The following is a 19,718-nucleotide window of genomic DNA, read 5'->3' as shown; positions in this document are numbered from 1 at the left end:
TATTTTTTTAGTAGAGACAGGGTTTCACCGTGTTAGCCAGGATGGTCTCGATCTCCTGACCTCGTGATCCACCCGTCTCGGCCTCCCAAAGTGCTGGAATTACAGGCTTGAGCCACCGCGCCTGGCCTGCATGAGGATTTGTGAGCTCCATCCAGGCCACTCAGTGCCCCCCATCCCTGGCCTTCCGCCGCCCCCTGGCCCCACTGTAGAGGGATGTGTGCCACTGAATCTATTCCCTAAAGCAGGGGTCTGACCCTGGCTGCACGTTAGAATCATAAGAGGAGATTTTTTTAAAAATCCCAGTGCCCAAGCTGTACCCTGAACCAATACATTCAAGCGCTGGGTGGGACATGGGCATCAAAAGCTTAAAAACATTTCCTGGAAGCTTCTGATGTTATGCTGGGTTTGAGAGCATAGTGGGAGAGTTGGAAGCAGATAGTGAAAAGTCACGGTCAGATTCTGGAAGGCTCTTTTCTGGTTGCATTGGTGCCCCCCTTGCTAGGGACATGGGCATTGCAGTCTGTTTGGGAAGCTTCTTTTGCGAAGCACCACCAAGAAAAAGGCAATTGCCCCAGTGAAAAAGTAGGGGACAGGCTGAAGGGGATCATGAGAGTGTACCTAAAACCCTTTGGGGCCCTTGGCACTTGCCCTGCTAATGTGTGTGCTCAAGGCCAAGCAGAGAGGTACCTCCGCTCATTTCATTTTTTGATGTGTGTGGGTTTTTTTGTTTGTTTGGTTTTTTTGTTTGTTTGTTTTTTTGATCCAAAAGGAATGTATGGGGCCAGGGGCAGTAGGAAGGTCACCCCACTGATAAGCCCCTGGTGCTTTTGCTCAGAGGTCCCAGCCCCTTCATGCTCCAAGCCTTGGCTCGGAGAGGTTGGATAGCTTTCCTGGTGTGCCAGGTCCCTGCTTGCTCCTCCAGACCCACTCTCCATGCTGCTCTAAGCCCCAGGAAGCAGCGTGTGGGAAGGGCAACAGTGAAATCCCTGGTGCTGTGGCTCCGGCTGGTTTCGACTAAATGACACTAAGTTATATTTGTTCCACTAAGTAAATCCAGGGTGTTCCCATATTCGTTGCTTATCTGAAATTCAAGTGTAAAGGGCTGTCCTGTTTTTTATCTGGCAACCCAATGCCAACACCTTGTTTTATAGGCAACTTCACGTTCCTTCCACCGTGCAGGCTTTCTGGGCTTTCACTGGCACTTGGGCTTTTCTCCTCCTGTGGCTGGGCTGTGACCTCTTGGGGCACACACTGCCCAGCCATTTACTTCCTTTCTTTCCTGCAAGCCCCAGGCCTGTTCTCTCCAGCACTGACTCAGGGCCAGCCACCCGTTTCGCTTGCAGGGCTTTGCTACACTTAGGACAAATGGGCGGCATAATCGCTTCTTCCTCCTTTAACATTCTCCAAGTGGCCCAAGGGTCACTCCAGTGAGGTTAATAATTACCATTTGCAATTTAGGACTGATCCATCGGTCAAGTGAGTTCTGGTTGAAGGTTTCTTTTTTTCTCTCTCTCTCTTCTAATGAATGAAGTGTTGCTACTCTTCCCCCCCCACCGCCCGAAACGGAGTCTCACTGTGTTGCCCAGGCTGGAGTGCAGTGGCGTGATCTCAGCTCACTGCAACTTCTGCCTCCTGGGTTCAAGCAATTCTCCCTGCCTCACCCTTCTGAGTAGCTGGGATTACAGGCACCTGCCACCATGCCTGGCTACTTTTCGTATTTTTTAGTAGAGACGGGGTTTTGCCATATTGGCCAGGCTGGTCTTGAACTCCTGACCTCAGGTGATCTGTCCGCCTCGGCTTCCCAAAGTGCTGAGATTACAGGCGTGAGCCATTGCGCCTGGCCGCCACACTTTATCAATCAGGAATCCTTTGAATGTTGCATAAATAGTACTAAGTAGAAAATTTCCTTTTGTGCTATGTTTGGCCTCAGCTAGTTGTGGGGGTAAAGGGAGTGGGGTGGGAGTTCTTAACCCGGGTGACAGGGCAGCTGCTCAGGACATGATTCAAATATCAGCCTGATGTGTGCGCACAGAATGGGGGGTGGGGGCACCGGTCTAGGTTCTGCCTTTTCTCCTAGAGAGGGTAGGGAAACAGGGATACCAGCGTTTACAGGATTCCAGATGCAAAAGCCTTTCTCTGACCTTTGGGAGGCGGAGGCAGGCGGATCACCTGAAGTCAGGAGTTCGAGACCAGCCTGACCAACATAGTGAAACTCAGTCTCTACTAAAAACACAAAAATTAGCTGGGCATAGTGGCACCTGCCTGTAATCCTAGCTACTCAGGAGGCTGAGGCAGGAGAATTGCTTGAACCCGGGAGGCGAGGGTTGCAGTGAGCTGAGATCGTACCGCTGCACTCCAGCCTGGGCTGTGACAGACTGAGACTCGATCTCAAAAAAAAAAAAAAAAAAAGCCTTTCTCTAAATCACAAACCCACCTGCAGAAGGACTGTAGGGCTGTCTGATAGCAAATGCCTTCAGCAGACAGCACGACTGGCGAGGAAACAGCGCACCTCTGGAATAAGGTGCATCCTCTTGGCCTCTTGGCCGTGTATTTATGTGCCATATGTCCATGTGTGCTTGAGGTGGGAAGCAAAGAACCTCTAGGGGCTGAAAGATAAGCCCTCACTCTCTTGCAGCCTCCTCTGGGCCTCGTTTTTATTTTATTTTTATTTTTGGTAGAGACTTGTCTCACGCTGTTGCCCAGGCTGATCTTGAACTCCTGGGCTCAGGCAATCCTCCCGCTTCGGCCTCCCAAAGTGCTAGCAGCCACCATGCCTAGTCTGGGCCTCTTGAGTTCAAGGCTGAACTTTTTTTTTTTTTTTTTTTGAGATGGAGTCTCGCTCTGTCGCCCAGGCTGGAGTGCAGTGGCCGGATCTCAGCTCACTGCAAGCTCCCCCTCCCGGGTTTACGCCATTCTCCTGCCTCAGCTTCCCGAGTAGCTGGGACTACAGGCGCCCGCCACCTTGCCCGGCTAGTTTTTTGTATTTTTTAGTAGGGACGGGGTTTCACCGTGTTAGCCAGGATGGTCTCAATCTCCTGACCTCGTGATCCGCCCGTCTCGGCCTCCCAAAGTGCTGGGATTACAGGCTTGAGCCACCGCACCCGGCCAAGGCTGAACTTTAGAGAGCTCAGCTGATACTTCCGCCCATTTTATTGTTGGGGAAGGAATAGAAAGAGCAGGAGTAATGGGTCCCACAAGTTGGTACTCACTCCTGCCGTTACTCTAACTCCGGTAGAGGAGCTATTCCCCTCTCTTCCCAGGTGCCTGGGATCGTAAAGCAGGCTGATGGCACACAGCATCCTGGGGTGGAGTGCTGGGGTGGGGTGGAACTGAACAGGTTCACCAGCCAGCACCCTCAGTCCCACAGGGCTGCCACCTGCCCTGCTTAACCCTCTTCCCACAGCATGGAGGGACTCCAGGGCCAGGGACGCTGCTTGCTGCCACATCCCCACCCACCACCATGGGACCTGCAGTTTTAGTTGCTGCTGCTTTCTTTATGCACCTTGGTGATCACCTTGGGCTGTGATCACCTTGGGCTGTGATCACCAGGCTTCAAGAAAATCAAAGGAGCTCATGTTACAAAAGGCTTGTGGAGACCATCCCTAGAGAGACCGAGAGATGCCTTAGAGCTGAGAGCCCCTCGCATCCCAAGCCCGATGTATATTTTTTCCTCTCACTCACGGCTGGCAATTATATTACTCTAGTATTGCCCTTCCCCATGCATTGTCCAAGACAGACATCACTGATGAAACTCAGCCCTTATCCCCGCAGGGCCCAGACCTGGCTTTAGAAATTCCTACTTTAGGTGGCCAGCAGGCCAGGGTTCAGATGCAAGCCGGTAACAGCCATGTCAGCCATTATCTTTGGAGTGTGCTGGTGGACTCGATGCCTATCAGCTCCTACTGCTGAGATCCTTTTGTCCTCATGAGAGTTCAAAGAAGTTATAGAGCTTTCCTGAGGCCATCCCTTGAGGTGGTGAGGAACTGGGTGGGCCTCAGCCCTCTGACTGCAGAGCTGCTAGCTAACCTCTGAGCAGCACTGCCCGCCAGCCCGTCTGCCATTGCACACTGCACTTGACAAGTGCTCAGCAGGGATCCATGGATTTGAGGGTAAGATTCACTAGTTGATCCCACGGAAAACAGCATTCTTTACTGGCGTGCCCTAACCAACCAATTTTGAGTCTAAGAGACTATTCACAATGCCCCTAAATGTCTGAGCCCCTGTCATTGTGTGTCATAGGCATGCTGACAGTCTCTCCAAGTTCCGCCTCCAGCCACAGCCGTGTCCTTGCCTGGACCACCTCTCTTCCCTGCCCACCCTTCAGGACCCTTTGCACGTCGCACCCGTTTATTCTGGAAATGTTTGTCATCTGTGACTCCATGCCCGTCATCATGGTGGGTTTAGACGATGCCACCTCCAGCCTTCAAGGAAGTTACAGACAAGTATGTTCAGAAAAGCAGAGCAAACTCACACAGAAAAATGGGCAGTGTCTCAATACACATTCATTAATCATGTCCCTTGGGCATGTCCTGTGCTGGGGGCTGGAGAAAGGTGATGGAGACAAAAGCCCTGACTTTAAGAAGCAGATGTTAGGGCTCCGGTCGAGGGCTGCATGGTGATTGGAAACACATGGGCACAGGGCAGGGGTGCTGCACCACACACGTCCAGGACTGGATGGAGTGGCCTCTGGAGTTGGTAAATGCAGCTGCTGGAGCAGCTGGGCGGCTACTCTCGGACCTGAGTGAGAGGCTGGTGATCAAGGCAGCTTAGCAGCACTCGTTGATGTGAAGTTACAATTCCACTCCAGCGGTTTATGCAGTCCACATGAGGAAGCAACCCTGGAAGAAGGTGGGAGAATAAAGTGGAGATTTCTTGTGAATTCCACCCAAATTACAACCAGAGGCACCCCACTTTTCCATGTGCTATGGAGAAAGGACCACATTTGCATTAAGTCTTTGATGTGGGTAAGCCTTTCAGTCTGAACTCATCCGTAATCACTCCCCAAAAATAATTTCGAGAGTATTCCACTTTTGTGGGGGAAAAACAGAGGGAAAAGATACATTATACAACCAAAGTAATAGAAACAGTGGAAAAATTAGCAACTTAAAATATAATTTCTAATTAACCATTGCCCCAACCCTTGGGTCCAAAACCTTGGAACGGTTTTTGTTTTGGCTTTTTTTTTTTTTTCTTCACATTTTGTAGAATCACCCAGGGCCCCCACATAGGGCTGGTGAGGTTATGCATTGCACAGCTCTAGAGAACAATTTATACACCCAACAACGATGTGAATGGCAATACCACCCCGCCTAAAATTGGGCAGTACGAGCCTCAGCAATCTCATCAGCCACGTGGGGGTCTAGCCTCAGTCCCAACAGTTCTCAAGGGTTAGTTAGACCATGGAAGATTTTTATTAACTCATAATAAAATGAGAAAATAATTAAAATAATAGCTAACATTGAGGGCTTACTGTGATCCAGACAGTCATAACTCCTTTATTCCCGTTGGCAACCCTATGAGGCGCCGTGGTTACCATCCCCACTTTCCCTACGAACAAACTGAGCCTGAGCAGCCTCGAGCCACCAGCTCTTCACTCCTGAGAACACTCCTTTATGCCAGGATCGCGTCTTTCCTCAGTATTTGGTGTCAGACTGACTTTCCTTTGTGGAACACTGGCGGTAGTGAGGATGCTGTTGCTGTCAGCTCCCTCTTCTCTGTCTCCTGCATCCTTCCTTCTCCTCGCTGACTGCCCCTGCAGTCAGGTCTTCACTGCCTTCCTGGAAGGTTCCCGCTTGCTGCTCTTCTTCCTCCTACTCAGCCAGTTGCTGGTGCCAGAATGCCCTTCGTCAAGCCCAGCTCTGAGCCTTGCCCTCCCTTGCTCAGAAGCCTTCCAGGAACTTCTCCTGCCTCGGCTGGGATTCAGGGCTCTCCACATTCAGCTTAATTTTGGTTTATCTCCCGTTTGTGTTCTAGCAGAGTAGCTCTATTCTTCAGCTAAATTGCTGTTTGCAAACTGGTTGGGCTACTTCCTGTCTCTTCAGTTTCCCACCACCTTTGACCCTAGCAGCCCCAGGCACCTTCTCCATCCCTCCTCAGATCCATCCTTTACTCACTCATTCAACAAACCTATTTTGAGCACTTCCTATGTACTGGCTGTAGTGTAGGTGGTAGGTATCATGGAGCTTTTAGTCTGGCTGTGGAGAAGGAACTGGATGAGTAATCGTAAGATGTGTTACAAAAGGGTCCTAGCGCCTAACCTGGGGGTGCTGACCATAGGAGGTTAGTCAGAGAAGGCCTCCCTGATGCTATGGGCAGCCTCCCCTCCCCACCCCCAGTTAGCCATGTCTATCTCCCCTTTAGCTCCTGGGACCCACTGTGGTTCTGTTCTTGAAATAAGTCTCTTTCTTTATCCCATTTGACTGTCGTAGCAAATCTTGAACCCAGGAGGTGCTGTACAAATATCTGTTGACAATCAAATCATTCTGTCAACTTCTGGTAAATCAAATTGTGCAGATCAGATTTTTTTTTTTTTTTTTGAGATGGAGTCTCGCTCTGTTGCCCAGGCTGGAGTGCAGCGGCACGATCTCGGCTCACTGCGAGCTCCCCCTCCCGGGTTCATCAACCTCCCAAGTAGCTGGGACTACAGGCGCCCACCACCACGCCTGGCTAATTTTTTGTATTTTTAGTAGAGACGGGGTTTCACCGTGTTAGCCAGGATGGTCTCGATCTCCTGACCTCGTGATCTGCCCACTTCGGCCTCCCAAAGTGCTGGGATTACAGGCGTGAGCCGCCGCGCCCAGGCTTTTTTTTTTTTTTTTTTTTGAGACAGAGTTTCGTTCTTGTTGCCCAGGCTGGAGTGCAACGGCACGATCTTGGCTTACTGCAACCTCTGCCTCCCAGGTTCAAGCAATTCTCCTGTCTCAGCCTCCTGAGTAGCTGGGATTACAGGCACCTGCCACTACGCCTGGCTACATTTTGGTATTTTTAGTAGAGATGGGGTTTCACCATGTTGGCCAGGCTGGTCTCGAACTCCTGACCTCAGGTGATCCACCTGCCTTGGCCTCCCAAAGTGCTAGGATTACAGGCGTGAGCCACTGCTCCTGGCCCAGATATCTTTTAAACCATCTAGAGTGTTGAGTGATTTCAGGGTGGGTTTAGTGGCTCTCTGACTTCAGTGGTGTCACCTTAGTGGGTGGCCTTGCCTGTAACCAAATTAACACTTTGTTTAGTGAACAGCTTGGCTCATGGAAAACTGAAGATTATACCCCAAGTTGTAATCAGAGGTTACTATCTTGCAGGGTTCGGCTTACAAAACAGACTTTCTTTTTTTCTTTTTTTTTTTGAGACGGAGTCCCCTAGGCCGGAGTGCAGTGGCATGATCTTGGCTCACTGCAAGCTCTGCCTCCCAGGTTCCGCCATTCTCCTGCCTCAGCCTCCCAAGTAGCTGGGACTACAGGCACCGACCACCGCACCCAGATAATTTTTTGCATTTTTAGTAGAGATGGGGTTTCACCGTGTTAGCCAGGATGGTCTCCATCTCCTGACCTCGTGATCCGTCCACCTCGGCCTCCCAAAGTGCTGGGATTACAGGCATGAGCCACTGCGCCCGGCCCCAGGCTTTTATTTTATATTGTATATGCTTCAATAAATACTTGAATTTTTTCACAACAAATTTGTTAGCTTTCTAATTAAAAATTTAAAATATTCTTAAATAAATTAAACCAACGAAGGTATTGTTTGCTTCTCCCACTTCCCATTTTTGCCTTCTAAGAAAGGGACTTATATTTAAAGGGTGGAAAAAGTAATTTGGATTAAACCCCTGACTCCTGAGTCCTCTGTAGCTCAGTGAATAGGAGGAACCACAGATGAGTGTGCCCATCCAAGTGGCAAAGGTGAATTGTCAAGGCTTCAAAGTACATGAGTAAAGGGTCAGGCGCGGTGGCTCACGCCTGTAATCCCAGCACTTTGGGAGGCCGAGGTGGGTGGATCATGAGGTCAAGAAATCAAGACCATCCTGGCCAACATGGTGAAACACCGTCTCTACTAATAATACAAAAATTAGCCGAGCGTGGTGGCTTGCGCCTGTAGTCCCAGCTACTCAAGAGACTGAGGCAGGAAAATCACTTGAATCCAGGAGGCGGAGGTTGCAGAGAACTGAGATCGTGCCACTGCCCGCCCTCCACTCCAGTCTGGTGACAGAATGAGACACCGTCTCAGAAAACAAACAAAAACAAAGCCTACATGAGTAAGTAGAGCACCCTTGAGGGAGCTCTGCAGGCATGAGACAAACAGCCAGAACGTGCATTGCTGCAGAAGCATCCACAAGTCAGAGGAAGGGGAGCTCCTCCACCAAGAGCATAGGCCCAGCCTTGTGAAGGTTTGCCTGGCATGTGGGCTGTGGGTGACTGGAGAGGCAACGGTCCCTGTCTGTTGTCATCCTGATCTTCACTCCCTGGCATAAGTGAGCACTCCCGTGACAGCACATTCATCTGTCTGGACAGCTGGGCTCCAGGCCAGTCCACAGCTGACCCACATAGCCCTCCCCTAAAGCACACAGAAGGCCCTACACTCCCACACTCACCAAGACCTCAGGATAAGGAAAAGTTTTCCTGTGTTCTTGTAGGAAAATCTCTTCTCTCGTATCTCACATTGATCCTGACTCACTAAGGAGGCAGTTCCCAAAGGCAACAGCCATGAGAGTTGGCCCCCAACATCAAAGGGGCCTGGGAGGGAGCAGTTGCTGGAATGGGAGAGGGAGCTGCATGGCGAGGGCTCCCAGACAGAGGTATGCCCTTCAGTTGAGGCATATGTGCTGACCACAGTGGCTTGGCAGAGAGGAAGCTAGAGGGAGAATTCCCAGATCTCTTCTCTTCTGCCCACAATTTCCTGCTTATATCTCCCATTAGCCAATTAAATACTTAATTGAATACTTAAATTTAAGAAATTCCAGCCTGGGCACATAGCCAGACTCCCTCCCTACAAGAAAAAATTTTAAACTAGCTGGACATGGTAGCATGAGCCTATAGTCCATCCTACTCGGGAGGCTGAGGTAGGAGGTCCGCTTGAGCCTAGGAGATTGAAGTTGCAGTGAGTTACTGCGCCACTGCTCTCCAGCCTGAGTGACAGAGCATGAAGGCCCTGTCTCTTTAAAAAACAATTATTTGTTATTCATCTGAAATTCAAGCTTAACTGGGCTTCCTGTGTTATTTGCTAAATCGGGCACAACTCTGAGCAGAGAACACCCTACTCCCTGCACACACACTCAGGAGCCCAGGAGGGCATGACGTCCTGAGCATGGCAGGAGGCCAGCCCTTGAGCAAGGATGGAGCCCCCCGCCGTGTACCCCCAGCCACCAACCCATAATGTAGAATGCCCGGCCTATATCTCTCCTACCTGTCTGTCTCACGCACTCCCTGCCAACGTATTTGAATAGATAACAACCAGTGTGGAATCTTATGTCCAAAATGCCACTCAGAAAGCTAAAAGTACAGCTATTATGAGCCTTCCCTTGCTCAGAAACCATCTAAAAATACTTGTGGACCAGATGAAATGAAAACATTTCCAGGTTTATTCCAGCAAGCAAGCAAGCATTTTCCCGGAAGCTTCAGTATTCCATAGCTGGTAACTTAAGCACACTTTTTTTGTTGTTAAGGCACAGCAATTGTAAACTCATCTCTTTGTGACCTTGAGCAGCCCATCTTTTTTTTTTTTTTTTTTTTTTTGAGACAGAGTCTTACTCTGTCACCCAGGCTGGAGTGCAGTGGCACGATCTTGGCTCACCACAGCCTTGATCTCCTGGGCTCAAGCTATCCTCCTGCCTCAACCCCCCAAGTAGCTGGGACTACAGGTGCATGCCAACACACCTGGCTAATTTTGGTTTTTTGTTTTTTTTTTTTTTTTTAACCTCGAGCAGCTTTTTAAAGACGATTAGCCAAATTTGCAGCATAGTCTCTGACAGAGCAGACAAGTTATTTATTTTGAGACAGGGTCTCGCTCTGTCACCCAGGCTGGAGTGCTGTGGTGCCACCTTGGCTCACTGTAACCTCCACCTCCCAGGTTCAAGCTATTCTCCTGCCTCAGCCTCCCAAGTAGCTAGGATTATAGGAATGTGCCACCATGCCCAGCTAATTTTTGTATTTTTAGTAGAGACAGGTTTTTGCCATGTTGTCCAGGCTGGTCTCAAACTCCTGACCTCAAGTGACCCTCCCGTCTCCACCTCCCAAGTGCCAAGATTACAGGTGTGAGTCACCACGCCTGGCCAAGAAAAGTGACCTTGAGCCCTGCTGTGTCATCACCTTCTTATACTGCTGAGTTGGGCATGAAGGACTTGGAATGAGTCAGAAGAAGAAAAATTTTGTTTTTGGTAGGGGGAGTTATATTTCTTTGGTACTCTTCCAGAGGCGAGTTTATAAATGAATGAACTGGTGAATGAGAATATGTCCAGACGTGTGTTTTAATGAATTCTGCTCATCTTTTCCTGGGGCACAGAGGACACCCCAGTGCTCTGTCTTCATGGCCTAAGAAGTTGGGAACCTACTTGGGAAACTCTTATTATTTAAAAGGCTAAATTTTGGATGTTCTGTTTTACAGCAATCACTGAGGCAAGGGAAGAAGCCAAGCCTTACCCGCTATTCCCAGGACCTTTGCCAGGGAGCCTGCAAACTGACCACACATCGTTGTTATCCCTTCCTCACACCAGTGGGTACCAGCCTGCCTTGATGTTTTCACCAACCCAGCCTGGAAGACCATATACAGGAAATGTAGCCATTCCCCGGGTGACCTCTGCCGGGTCAAAGCTCCTACCGCCTCTTGCCTTCAAACACACAGTTGGACACATAATACTTTCTGAACATAAAGATGTCAAATTTAATTGTTCAATCAGTGTACCTAATATATACCAGGACACCACAATTTCTTGGTGGAAAGATGGGAAGGAATTGCTTGGGGCACATCATGCAATTACACAGTTTTATCCAGATGATGAAGTTACAGCAATAATCGCTTCCTTCAGGTATGTGTTCTTTCTTCCTTTTTTATTTTTTTAGTTTTAATTTTTACTTATTTATTTAGAGACACAGTCTCACTCTGTAGCCCAGGCTGGAGTGCAGTGGCACGATCTCAGCTCATTGCAACCTCCACCTCCTGAGTTCAAACAATTCTCCTGCCTCAGCCTCCAGTATAGCTGGGATTACAGGCCGACCACCACGCCCAGCTACTTTTTTTTGTTGTTGTATTTTTAGTAGATGAGGTTTCACCATGATGCCCAGGCTGGTCTCAAACTCCAGACCTCAGCTGATCCGCCCACCTCGGCCTCCCAAAGTGCTGGGATTAGAGGCATGAACCACCTTACCAGGCCTCTTCCTTTCTTTTTATTTTTTATTTTTATTTTGAGGTGGAGTCTCGCTCTGTCACCCAGGCTGGAGTGCAGTGGCTTGATCTCGGCTCACTGCAAGCTCCGCCTCCCGGGTTCACGCCATTCTCCTGCCTCAGCCTCCCGAGTAACTGGGACTACAGGCGCCTGCCCCATGCCCAGCTGATTTTTTGTATTTTTAGTAGAGATGGGGTTTCACCGTGTTAGCCAGGATGGTCTCGATCTTCTGACCTCGTGATCCGCCCGCCTTGGCCTCCCAAAGTGCTGGGATTATAAGCGTGAGTCACCGCGCCCAGCCCCTTTCTTTTTAAATGTCATTATGCTAATGCTGCCTCAAAAGCAAAAGCCTTCTGTTTTCTGTTTAAGCAACCCACTGGTCGCTTTAGAGAGTTAAAGGATAGCTGACTATGTGTTCAATCTGAGCTTGGCAGTGTTGGAACTGTTGGTTAGCAGATACTCAGGGGCTGGGCCTGGGATGCTACTTCCCACCTGACCTACATATCATATCAAGTACAGCTGGACCCAAGAGCTCTACCAGTGAGTGGGAACAATGTTTCTTACCGGGTAGGAGGAGACTTCAAAATCACCCTGGCCACGTGGGGCTTTTTAAACAGAGCAATTACTTGAGCTTGAGAGTTCTGGGCTGCAGTGTGCTATGCCAGTTGGGTGTCTGCATCAATATGGGGACCCCCCCCCCCCACCGCCACCAAAAGCAGGGGACCATCAGGTTGCCTAAGGAGGAGTGAACTGGCCCAGGTCAGAAATGGAGCAGGTCAAAACTCCTGCACGGATCAGTAGTGCGATTGCACCTGTGACTAGCCACTGCATGCCAGCCTGGGCAACATAGTGAGACCCTGTCTCAAAAAAAAAAAAAAGCCCGAAAAATAAAAACCAGTGCAGCTTTCTCATCCCTTCAGTTACCCTACCGCCCCTGCCTTCCACCTCTCCTCACCGCCTCCCAGTGCTGATGTATCCCCCGTGCACTGTGGGGCAGGAAGAGATGGAAGGTCTGTCTCTGGAAATGAGGCCCTAAGCCTCAGACCATCATCTCAGTACTCCACTTTGTTTTTTTTGTTTTTTTTTGTTTTTGTTTTTGTTTTTTGAGACGGAGTCTTGCTCTGTCGCCCAGGCTGGAGTGCAGTGGCCAGATCTCAGCTCACTGCAAGCTCCGCCTCCCGGGTTTGCGCCATTCTCCTGCCTCAGGCTCCCGAGTAGCTGGGACTACAGGCGCCCGCCACCTCGCCCGGCTAGTTTTTTGTATTTTTTTTTTAGTGGAGACGGGGTTTCACCGCGTTAGCCAGGATGGTCACGATCTCTTGACCTCGTGATCCGCCCGTCTCGGCCTCCCAAAGTGCTGGGATTACAGGCTTGAGCCACCGCGCCCGGCCTCCACTTTGTTTTTTAAGAGCAAGCTAGATGAGGTGGGGTGTTGTGTGTGACAGGGATAAGCTAAGCCAGGACTCGTATCTGGAATACTCTGTTTTCCCAGAGATCCAGCTGTCGTGTCTCAGAATGCTGCAGATGGGCAGGTAGATGCTTCTCTTCTCGCCACCCCTTTTGTATTCTCCACCCTTTCGTCTTAGCCAGGAGGTGTTTTGCTTTTCTGTTTTTGTTTTTTCCATCAGGACTTTGTTGCATACACGGTTTTAGAATTGGGTTGGCCTGTGGTTGTTAAAAGCACAGAATGAGGTCAGAGCCACACAGCGTGGAAGGGAGAACCTTTTTCCTGCAATTCTTCCACTTTGGAACGGAGCCTTCTTTGATCTGTTACATTTTCACTTTCTCTGACATGATACTTGGCACCGTCCCACACTGTGTCATGCCTTTTAGTGAATCATTTTGTTTCCTTTTCAGAAAACCACCTCACAATTACCACAGACCTAACTACTTGGGTTAGTGTGCCAACACTTTCACAAGATGTGCCCTTTTTTTCACATTTTTCCCCCAGGTTGTAGGCTTGGTTAGTGGATAACCCCTTAGCCTCCAGGCAAAGAATGCAACTTCCACATTACTCTGGCTGGGTCTCTCGCAGCCATTCTCAGCCAGTGGCTAAGACTACTTAGGAGATTTGACTATATTTTTTCTACATCAACTATAAAAAGCAGGTTTCTTACAATTATATAGACATAGCTTCTGAAGAGAGAAGTAAAACTATCATTTAATAATAAGTGAATGACTGAGGCGGGCAAATCACGAGGTCAAGAGATCAATACCATCCTGGCCAACATGGTGAAACCCCGTCTCTACTAAAGATGCAAAAATCTGCCAGGCGTGGTGGCGCACGCCTATAGTCCCAAATACTCGGGAGGCTGAGGCAGGAGAATCACTTACACCTGGGAGATGGAGGTTGCAGTGAGCTGAGATTGCACCACTGCACTCTAGCCTGGCAACAAAGCAAGGCTCCATCTCAAAAGAAAAAAAAAAAGAAAGAAGAAGTGAATGAGGAGTAAAGATTTCAGGAACAGCAAGCTGGCACATTGATCTCATTGGGTGTCACCTAGGAGGGGAGCATAGCCCTACCCTGCTGTCTCTCTGGACTTGGCCAGTGCATGACTGTGGGTGAGCTGCCTCATCTTCCCTGGTCTATTTTCCAAAGGAAGAGATGAACTTGGACCATGTGACTGCCAGCTCTACTTCTGCTCTCAGATGCCATGAGCTGTTCAGAGGACTTAAATTGTAAAGTTTTAAAATTTTGATTAGTCAGTTTCTTGTTTTGGACCCATGTCTTTAGAGTGCAGAAGATGACCTGCGTGTTATTTTGAGAACTTTACAAATTTGGAGTAGAATTTATTCTACTGTTTGTATTCAGCTTATTACATATAAACTCATTCTAAAGGAGAAAAATCTTATTTGACCTCCAAACTAAGCCTGAAAGCAAATTTGGTGATCAGAATTTTTGCAAATGATGAGCATTTCATTGAATTAGGTAGCATACAGGATGATACCAAATTTGCCTGTGTATGATTCTTCAACTTTATTAAGGTAATGTTCAGGGGCACAGTAACTGTAGAGCGATTCAGTGAAATAAATTATAGTTGTAAGAGTTAAAGAAAGAGGAAATAAACACGAAATGCAGCTTAACCGTCAAAGATGGGTTTATTTTAGAGAAATAAACCTGAGAGGGGCTTCTGGCCGATTTCAGTGAGGAGCATTAACTTTTATAGCCTAAAAGCATATATTAGTTTTAGGGTAAGCGGCTTATCACAAGCTTGGAATGTTTGTATGTTGGGGAGAAGTTTATGGCAGGGTTGGAATGTCTCTGGTCAGAGGGGAGGTTATCTTGGGGCTGATATCTCTCTGGGCTGAAGGGGACTTTATCTTGGGACTGGCATGTCTCTGGTCGGGTAGGGGTTTGGAATGTTTTTGGTTGGAGATGTTATTTGTGTTTATGGTCATGCTGACCTTAGCCATTAGGCTGATGCCCTTTAGATTTAGGCGGTTTTTAATCAAGGTGAACTTTAGAATGACAGTGCTTGTCCAAGATTGCAATACTCCTGCCCTGTCAATAGTTACTTAATCAAGATGACAAATATTTATATAATTTCTTGGCAAGAGAGGATGATGTTGGAGACCCTAAACGTGCAGTGTTTTTTAGGTGAGGACGTTGAGCCCTGTGAGCAGGGTCACTAGGCAGTGAGCTAGTCTTACTTAAACAGGGAGCCTGATTTGCACACCTGTAGTGACCTCTCTTCTCACATCTCCTGGGCCCTAAGGAAATCTACTGTGGCTCCCAGGAACAGTGAAGAGTTAAAAAATAGTTTTAGGCCTTCAATATATGTAATTTTATTAGAAATTCATTAGCCTGCAATTTTGCTGGAGTTGCCATTAGCAACATCTGTATGGACTATGTTTATTCAAGAGAATATGCAGTTAAAATCACTAGGGGAAGAGAACATGGATGTATATGGGCAGGTGTCAAAAGGACTCTAGAGAGAAACACCTGGTATTTTCAGTTTGGTCATGGGACCTTTTTTTCTAAAAGGTATTAGGATCACACACAGAAATTCCCATAAGAATTTGGCCGTGTGTGGTGGCTCACGCCTGTAATCCCAGCACTTTGGGAGGCCGAGGTGGGTGGATCATGAGGTCAGGAGATCAAGACCATCCTGGCTAACACGGTGAAACCCCATCTCTATTAAAAATACAAAAAATTAGCTGGGCGTGGTGGTGGGCGCCTGTAGTCCCAGTACTCGGGAGGCTGAGGCAGGAGAATGGCATGAACCTGGGAGGTGGAGCTTGCAGTGAGCTGACATCAAGTCACTGCATTCCAGCCTGCGCGACAGAGCGAGACTCTGTCTCAAAAAAAAAAAGAACAGGCAGAATTTATGTGAATTTTTAAAATGATAAGGTCTCGAGATTGAGGAGGATCCATACTTTGTATCAGAACTCATTCTTTAAATATGACACAGTTGTGAGTTACTAGAGACTGACCCTGTGTTTATCTTTCTTTTCATTATACTTTAAGTTCTGGGATACATGTGCAGAATGTGCGGGTTTGTGACATATGTATACACGTGCCAGAGTGCTTTGCTACATCCATCAACCCATCATCTACCTTAGGTATTTCTCCTAATGCTATCCCTCCCCTAACCCCCACCCCTGACAGGCCCCGATGTGCAAAAGTTCCCCTCCCTGTGTCCATGTGTTCTCTTTGTTCAATTCCCACTTATGAGTGAGAGAACATGCAATATTTGATTTTCTGTTCCTGTGTTAGTTTGCTGAGAATGATGGTTTCCAGCTTCATTCATGTCCCTGCAAAGGACATGAACTCATCCTTTTTTTATGGCTGCATAGTATTCCATGGCATATATGTGCCACATTTTCTTAATCCAGTCTATCATTAATGGACATTTGGTTTGATTCCAAGTCTTTGCTCTTGCGAATGGTGCTGTAATAAACATATGTGTGCATATGTCTTTATAGCAGAATGATTTATAGTCCTTTGGGTATATACCCAGTAATGGGATTGCTGGGTCAAATGGTATTTCTGGTTCTAGATCCTTGAGGAATTGCCACACTGTCTTCCACAATGGTTGAACTAATGTACACTCCCACCAACAGTGTAAAAGTGTTCGTATTTTTCCACATCCTCTCCAGCATCTGTTGCTTCGTGACTTTTTAATGATCACCATTTAAACTGGTGTGAGATGGTATCTCATTGTGGTTTTGATTTGCCTTTCTCCAATGACCTATAATGATGAGCTTTTTTTCATATGTTTGCTGTCCGCATAAATGTCTTCTTTTGAGAAGTGTCTGTTCATATCCTTTGCCCACTTTTTGATGGGGTTGTTTGTTTTTTTCTTGTAAATTTGTTCAAGTTCTTTGTAGATTCTGGATATTAGCCCTTTGTCAGATGGGTAGATTGCAAAAATTTTGTTGCATTCTGTAGGTTGTCTGTTCACTCTGATGATAGTTTCTTTTGCTGTGCAGAAGCTCTTTAGTTTAATTAGATCCCATTTGTCAATTTTGGCTTTTGTTGCCATGGCTTTTGGTGTTTTCATCATGAAGTCTTTGCCCATGCCTATGTCCTGAATGGTATTGTCTAGGTTTTCTTCTAGAGTTTTTATGGTTTCAGGTCTTACATTTAAGGGGAAGAGAAGGGAAAGCATCTGATCTTTGGTCCTAAAACAGCACCGGTCCAAGTTGAAGATGTGGTTTAGAGTATCTAATGGCCCAGAGCTTTGGTTACTCCTCACACCTTCCATTGCTCTGACACCCTCTTTCCCGTAGTGGCCCCTACTGTCATATAGCTCTCTCCCTTCCAAAGGAAGAAAGGACTGTGATAAAGTCATTCACTCTAAGGAAAGCTGTAACATTCACTGGCGATGTCATTTTAGACACCAAGAAATAGAGCTATTATAAAAATCAATACACATAGGCAAGTACACGCTAGTTATCAAAATGGCCTTCCTTGAATATGAAGCTGTTTTCGGCAATTCATTGTTTGTCGGTGGCATAGTTAACTGAATGGATGGCTGAACATTGAGGCAAGTTGGACAGAACTGGTCTCTGTCCTCCTGCTTGTGGTTGTGAACAGAATGGAGGGGAAGGGCCAAATCAAGCATCAGGTGCAGCAGTGCTAAGGTACTGTTGCCTTCAGATTTTAGATTTGTCCTTGAAGTATTGATTTAGAGGAGGAGGAACTGGCATCAAGACTGGGGAAGGTACACTTCTGCCACTCAGGAGCAACCACATCTTGCAATCAAACCTCAGTTAATTGAAACTTGGTGAAGAAAGATGGAAATAATAGGAGCTCATGGGCATGTAAGTACGAATCCCATGTACTCTGGAAAGACTTAGGGAGATTTGGCATCATGCATGAGAGTGTCCCTGAAAGATTTTTGAAACTACTTGGTCTTAGCTCGTGTGTGTGCGCGCGTGTGTTTAAATTATTTTAATAGTAATATATGTATTTTGTCAAAAACTTGGAAAATACCAAACAAGTACAAATAAAGAAACAATGGCTTATAATCACAACTCTGAGAAAAATTTTCCAAGTATATATAAATAATTTTTTGTATTTTTAGTAGAGACGGAGTTTCATTGTGTTAGCCAGGATGGTCTTGATCTCCTGACCTCGTGACCCGCCCGCCTTGGCCTCCCAAAGTGCTGGGATTATAGGCGTGAGCCACCGCGTCCGGCAAGTCTTCAAAATATTTTAAGGTCTTTTATTGCATAGATGATTACATATTCTGTTTCATTCATTTTATATTATGAACATTTCTGTATATTACTAAAAGTCTTCAAAATATTTTAAGGCTGCTATATGCCACTGTAATGTGCTGTTGTGAAATAAAAGCAAATATAGAAGGATGCAAATGAAATTATCAAATTAAAAATTTTATAATTTTAATTTTTATAAGTGAAAAATTCTTTTTAAAATGCTGAGTTTGGGGCATATATGAGGAAAGAAATAACTGATGTTCTGCTCCTAGCCTAGGTGCCCTCTTGAGCTAGGCCTGTTCTATGCTAATCATTCCCCTTTTTTTTCCTGTTTCACTTGGATGTCTGTTATTGTTGATGGAGCCGGGAGTCATCTTTGATTAACAGATGTAGAAAACATTCAGTATCTGCTACAGGTTGAGGTCCCTCAAGAGCGTTCACCTGGCCTCCTTTATGGGACTTGAGTCACCGGGCTGGGCCTCCTCCTTGGTGCTGTAGCCGCTAATCTGCCTTACCTGTATCCAATATCAGCTCGAAACTAGCACATCCGTTTGTCCAGGCTCCAGGACACTGCTCGGTCAAGACCTTTCACTGGAGTCTCCAAAGAAGAGTGTAATTTGGGGTATTTATTATAATTAGCGCTGATGTCTGGGATAGCATGTAAACAGCCCTCTAGCTTGGGTGGAAATGTGCCCTGGTCCATCGCAGCGCTCCGGAAGAGGAGCAGCCAGCAGACCAAAAGACAGGGAAGCCCAACTCCCAAGCAAAACCGAACACTGGTGGGAGACTTGTGGTGAGGGGAAGGTATTTGTTGTTTGTTTTCTGTTTAGTCTAGGGATTCCCACTGCTTTTTAAATTCTGGCATAGTTCCCAGTGGCTAAAGCTGGAAAGATTTTACTGTTTCATTAAATTTTCTTTATAAAAATGTTAAGTTGGGGCCAGGCACGGTGGCTTATGCCTGTAATCCCAGCACTTTGGGAAGCCAAGGAGGGAGGATTACTTGAGCCCTGAAGTTCGAGACCAGTCCGAGCAACGCAGTAGGACCCCATTGCTACAAAAAATAATAATAATAAAAAATTAGGCAGACGTGGTGGTGCACACTTGTGGTCCCAGCTACTCAGGAGGCTGAGGTGGGAAGATCACTTGAGCCCAGGAGTTTGAAGCTGCAGTGAGCCATGATCCACTCCAGCCTGGGCAACAGAGCAACACTGCCTTGAAAATTAAAAAAGTGGGCAGTTTGGGTCTCCTGACATCCTGTGTCCTTTGGGGTCCCCGTCTCTGTGCGGGCTCCTGGCACTAGGATGCTGTGTTTTTGGGGCTCCCATCTCCGTATCGGCTCCTGGCACTGGGATGCTGTGTTTTTGGGGCTCCCGTCTCCGTGTCGGTTCCTGGCACTGGGATGCTGTGTCTTGGGGCCCCTCTCTTCTGAGTCGGCTCGTGGCACTGGGATGCTGTGTTTCTGGGGTCCCTATCTCCGTGTCGGCTCCTGGCAGTATGGATCCTGTGTTTTTGGGGTCCCCATCTCTGTGTACTGGGATGTCCCCATCATCCCAGGGCTCTTGGCACTGGGATGCTGTGTCTTGGGGCCCCCGTCTCCGTGTCGGCTCCTGGCACTGGGATGCTGTGTTTTTGGGGTCCCCGTCTCTGTGCAGGCTCCTGGCACTGGGATGCTGTGTTTTTGGGG

General features: G+C 47.5%; 1 protein-coding gene across 2 annotated transcripts in view; it reads left to right on the top strand.

Annotated features, from left to right (window-relative positions):
- Positions 1–19,718, top strand: part of MERTK (MER proto-oncogene, tyrosine kinase) — a 143,090-nt gene that overhangs the window by 24,220 nt on the left and 99,152 nt on the right. Inside the window, exon 2 of one of the 2 annotated variants that reach the window (XM_011980519.1) lies at positions 10,591–10,775. Coding sequence is in view for 1 of the 2 variants with exons in the window: in XM_011980517.1 (XP_011835907.1) it covers positions 10,591–11,011 (421 nt within the window). In the remaining variant the exon portion in view is untranslated. Of the gene's footprint in view, positions 1–10,590; positions 11,012–19,718 lie in introns of both variants that reach the window. The other variant, XM_011980517.1, reaches the window with a different exon arrangement.

Source organism: Mandrillus leucophaeus, unplaced genomic scaffold (genome assembly GCF_000951045.1).
Source record: "Mandrillus leucophaeus isolate KB7577 unplaced genomic scaffold, Mleu.le_1.0 Scaffold214, whole genome shotgun sequence".
Lineage (NCBI taxonomy): Eukaryota > Metazoa > Chordata > Mammalia > Primates > Cercopithecidae > Mandrillus > Mandrillus leucophaeus.
Note: the sequence above shows the minus strand (reverse complement) of the source record. Positions and strands in the feature narration are given on the sequence as shown.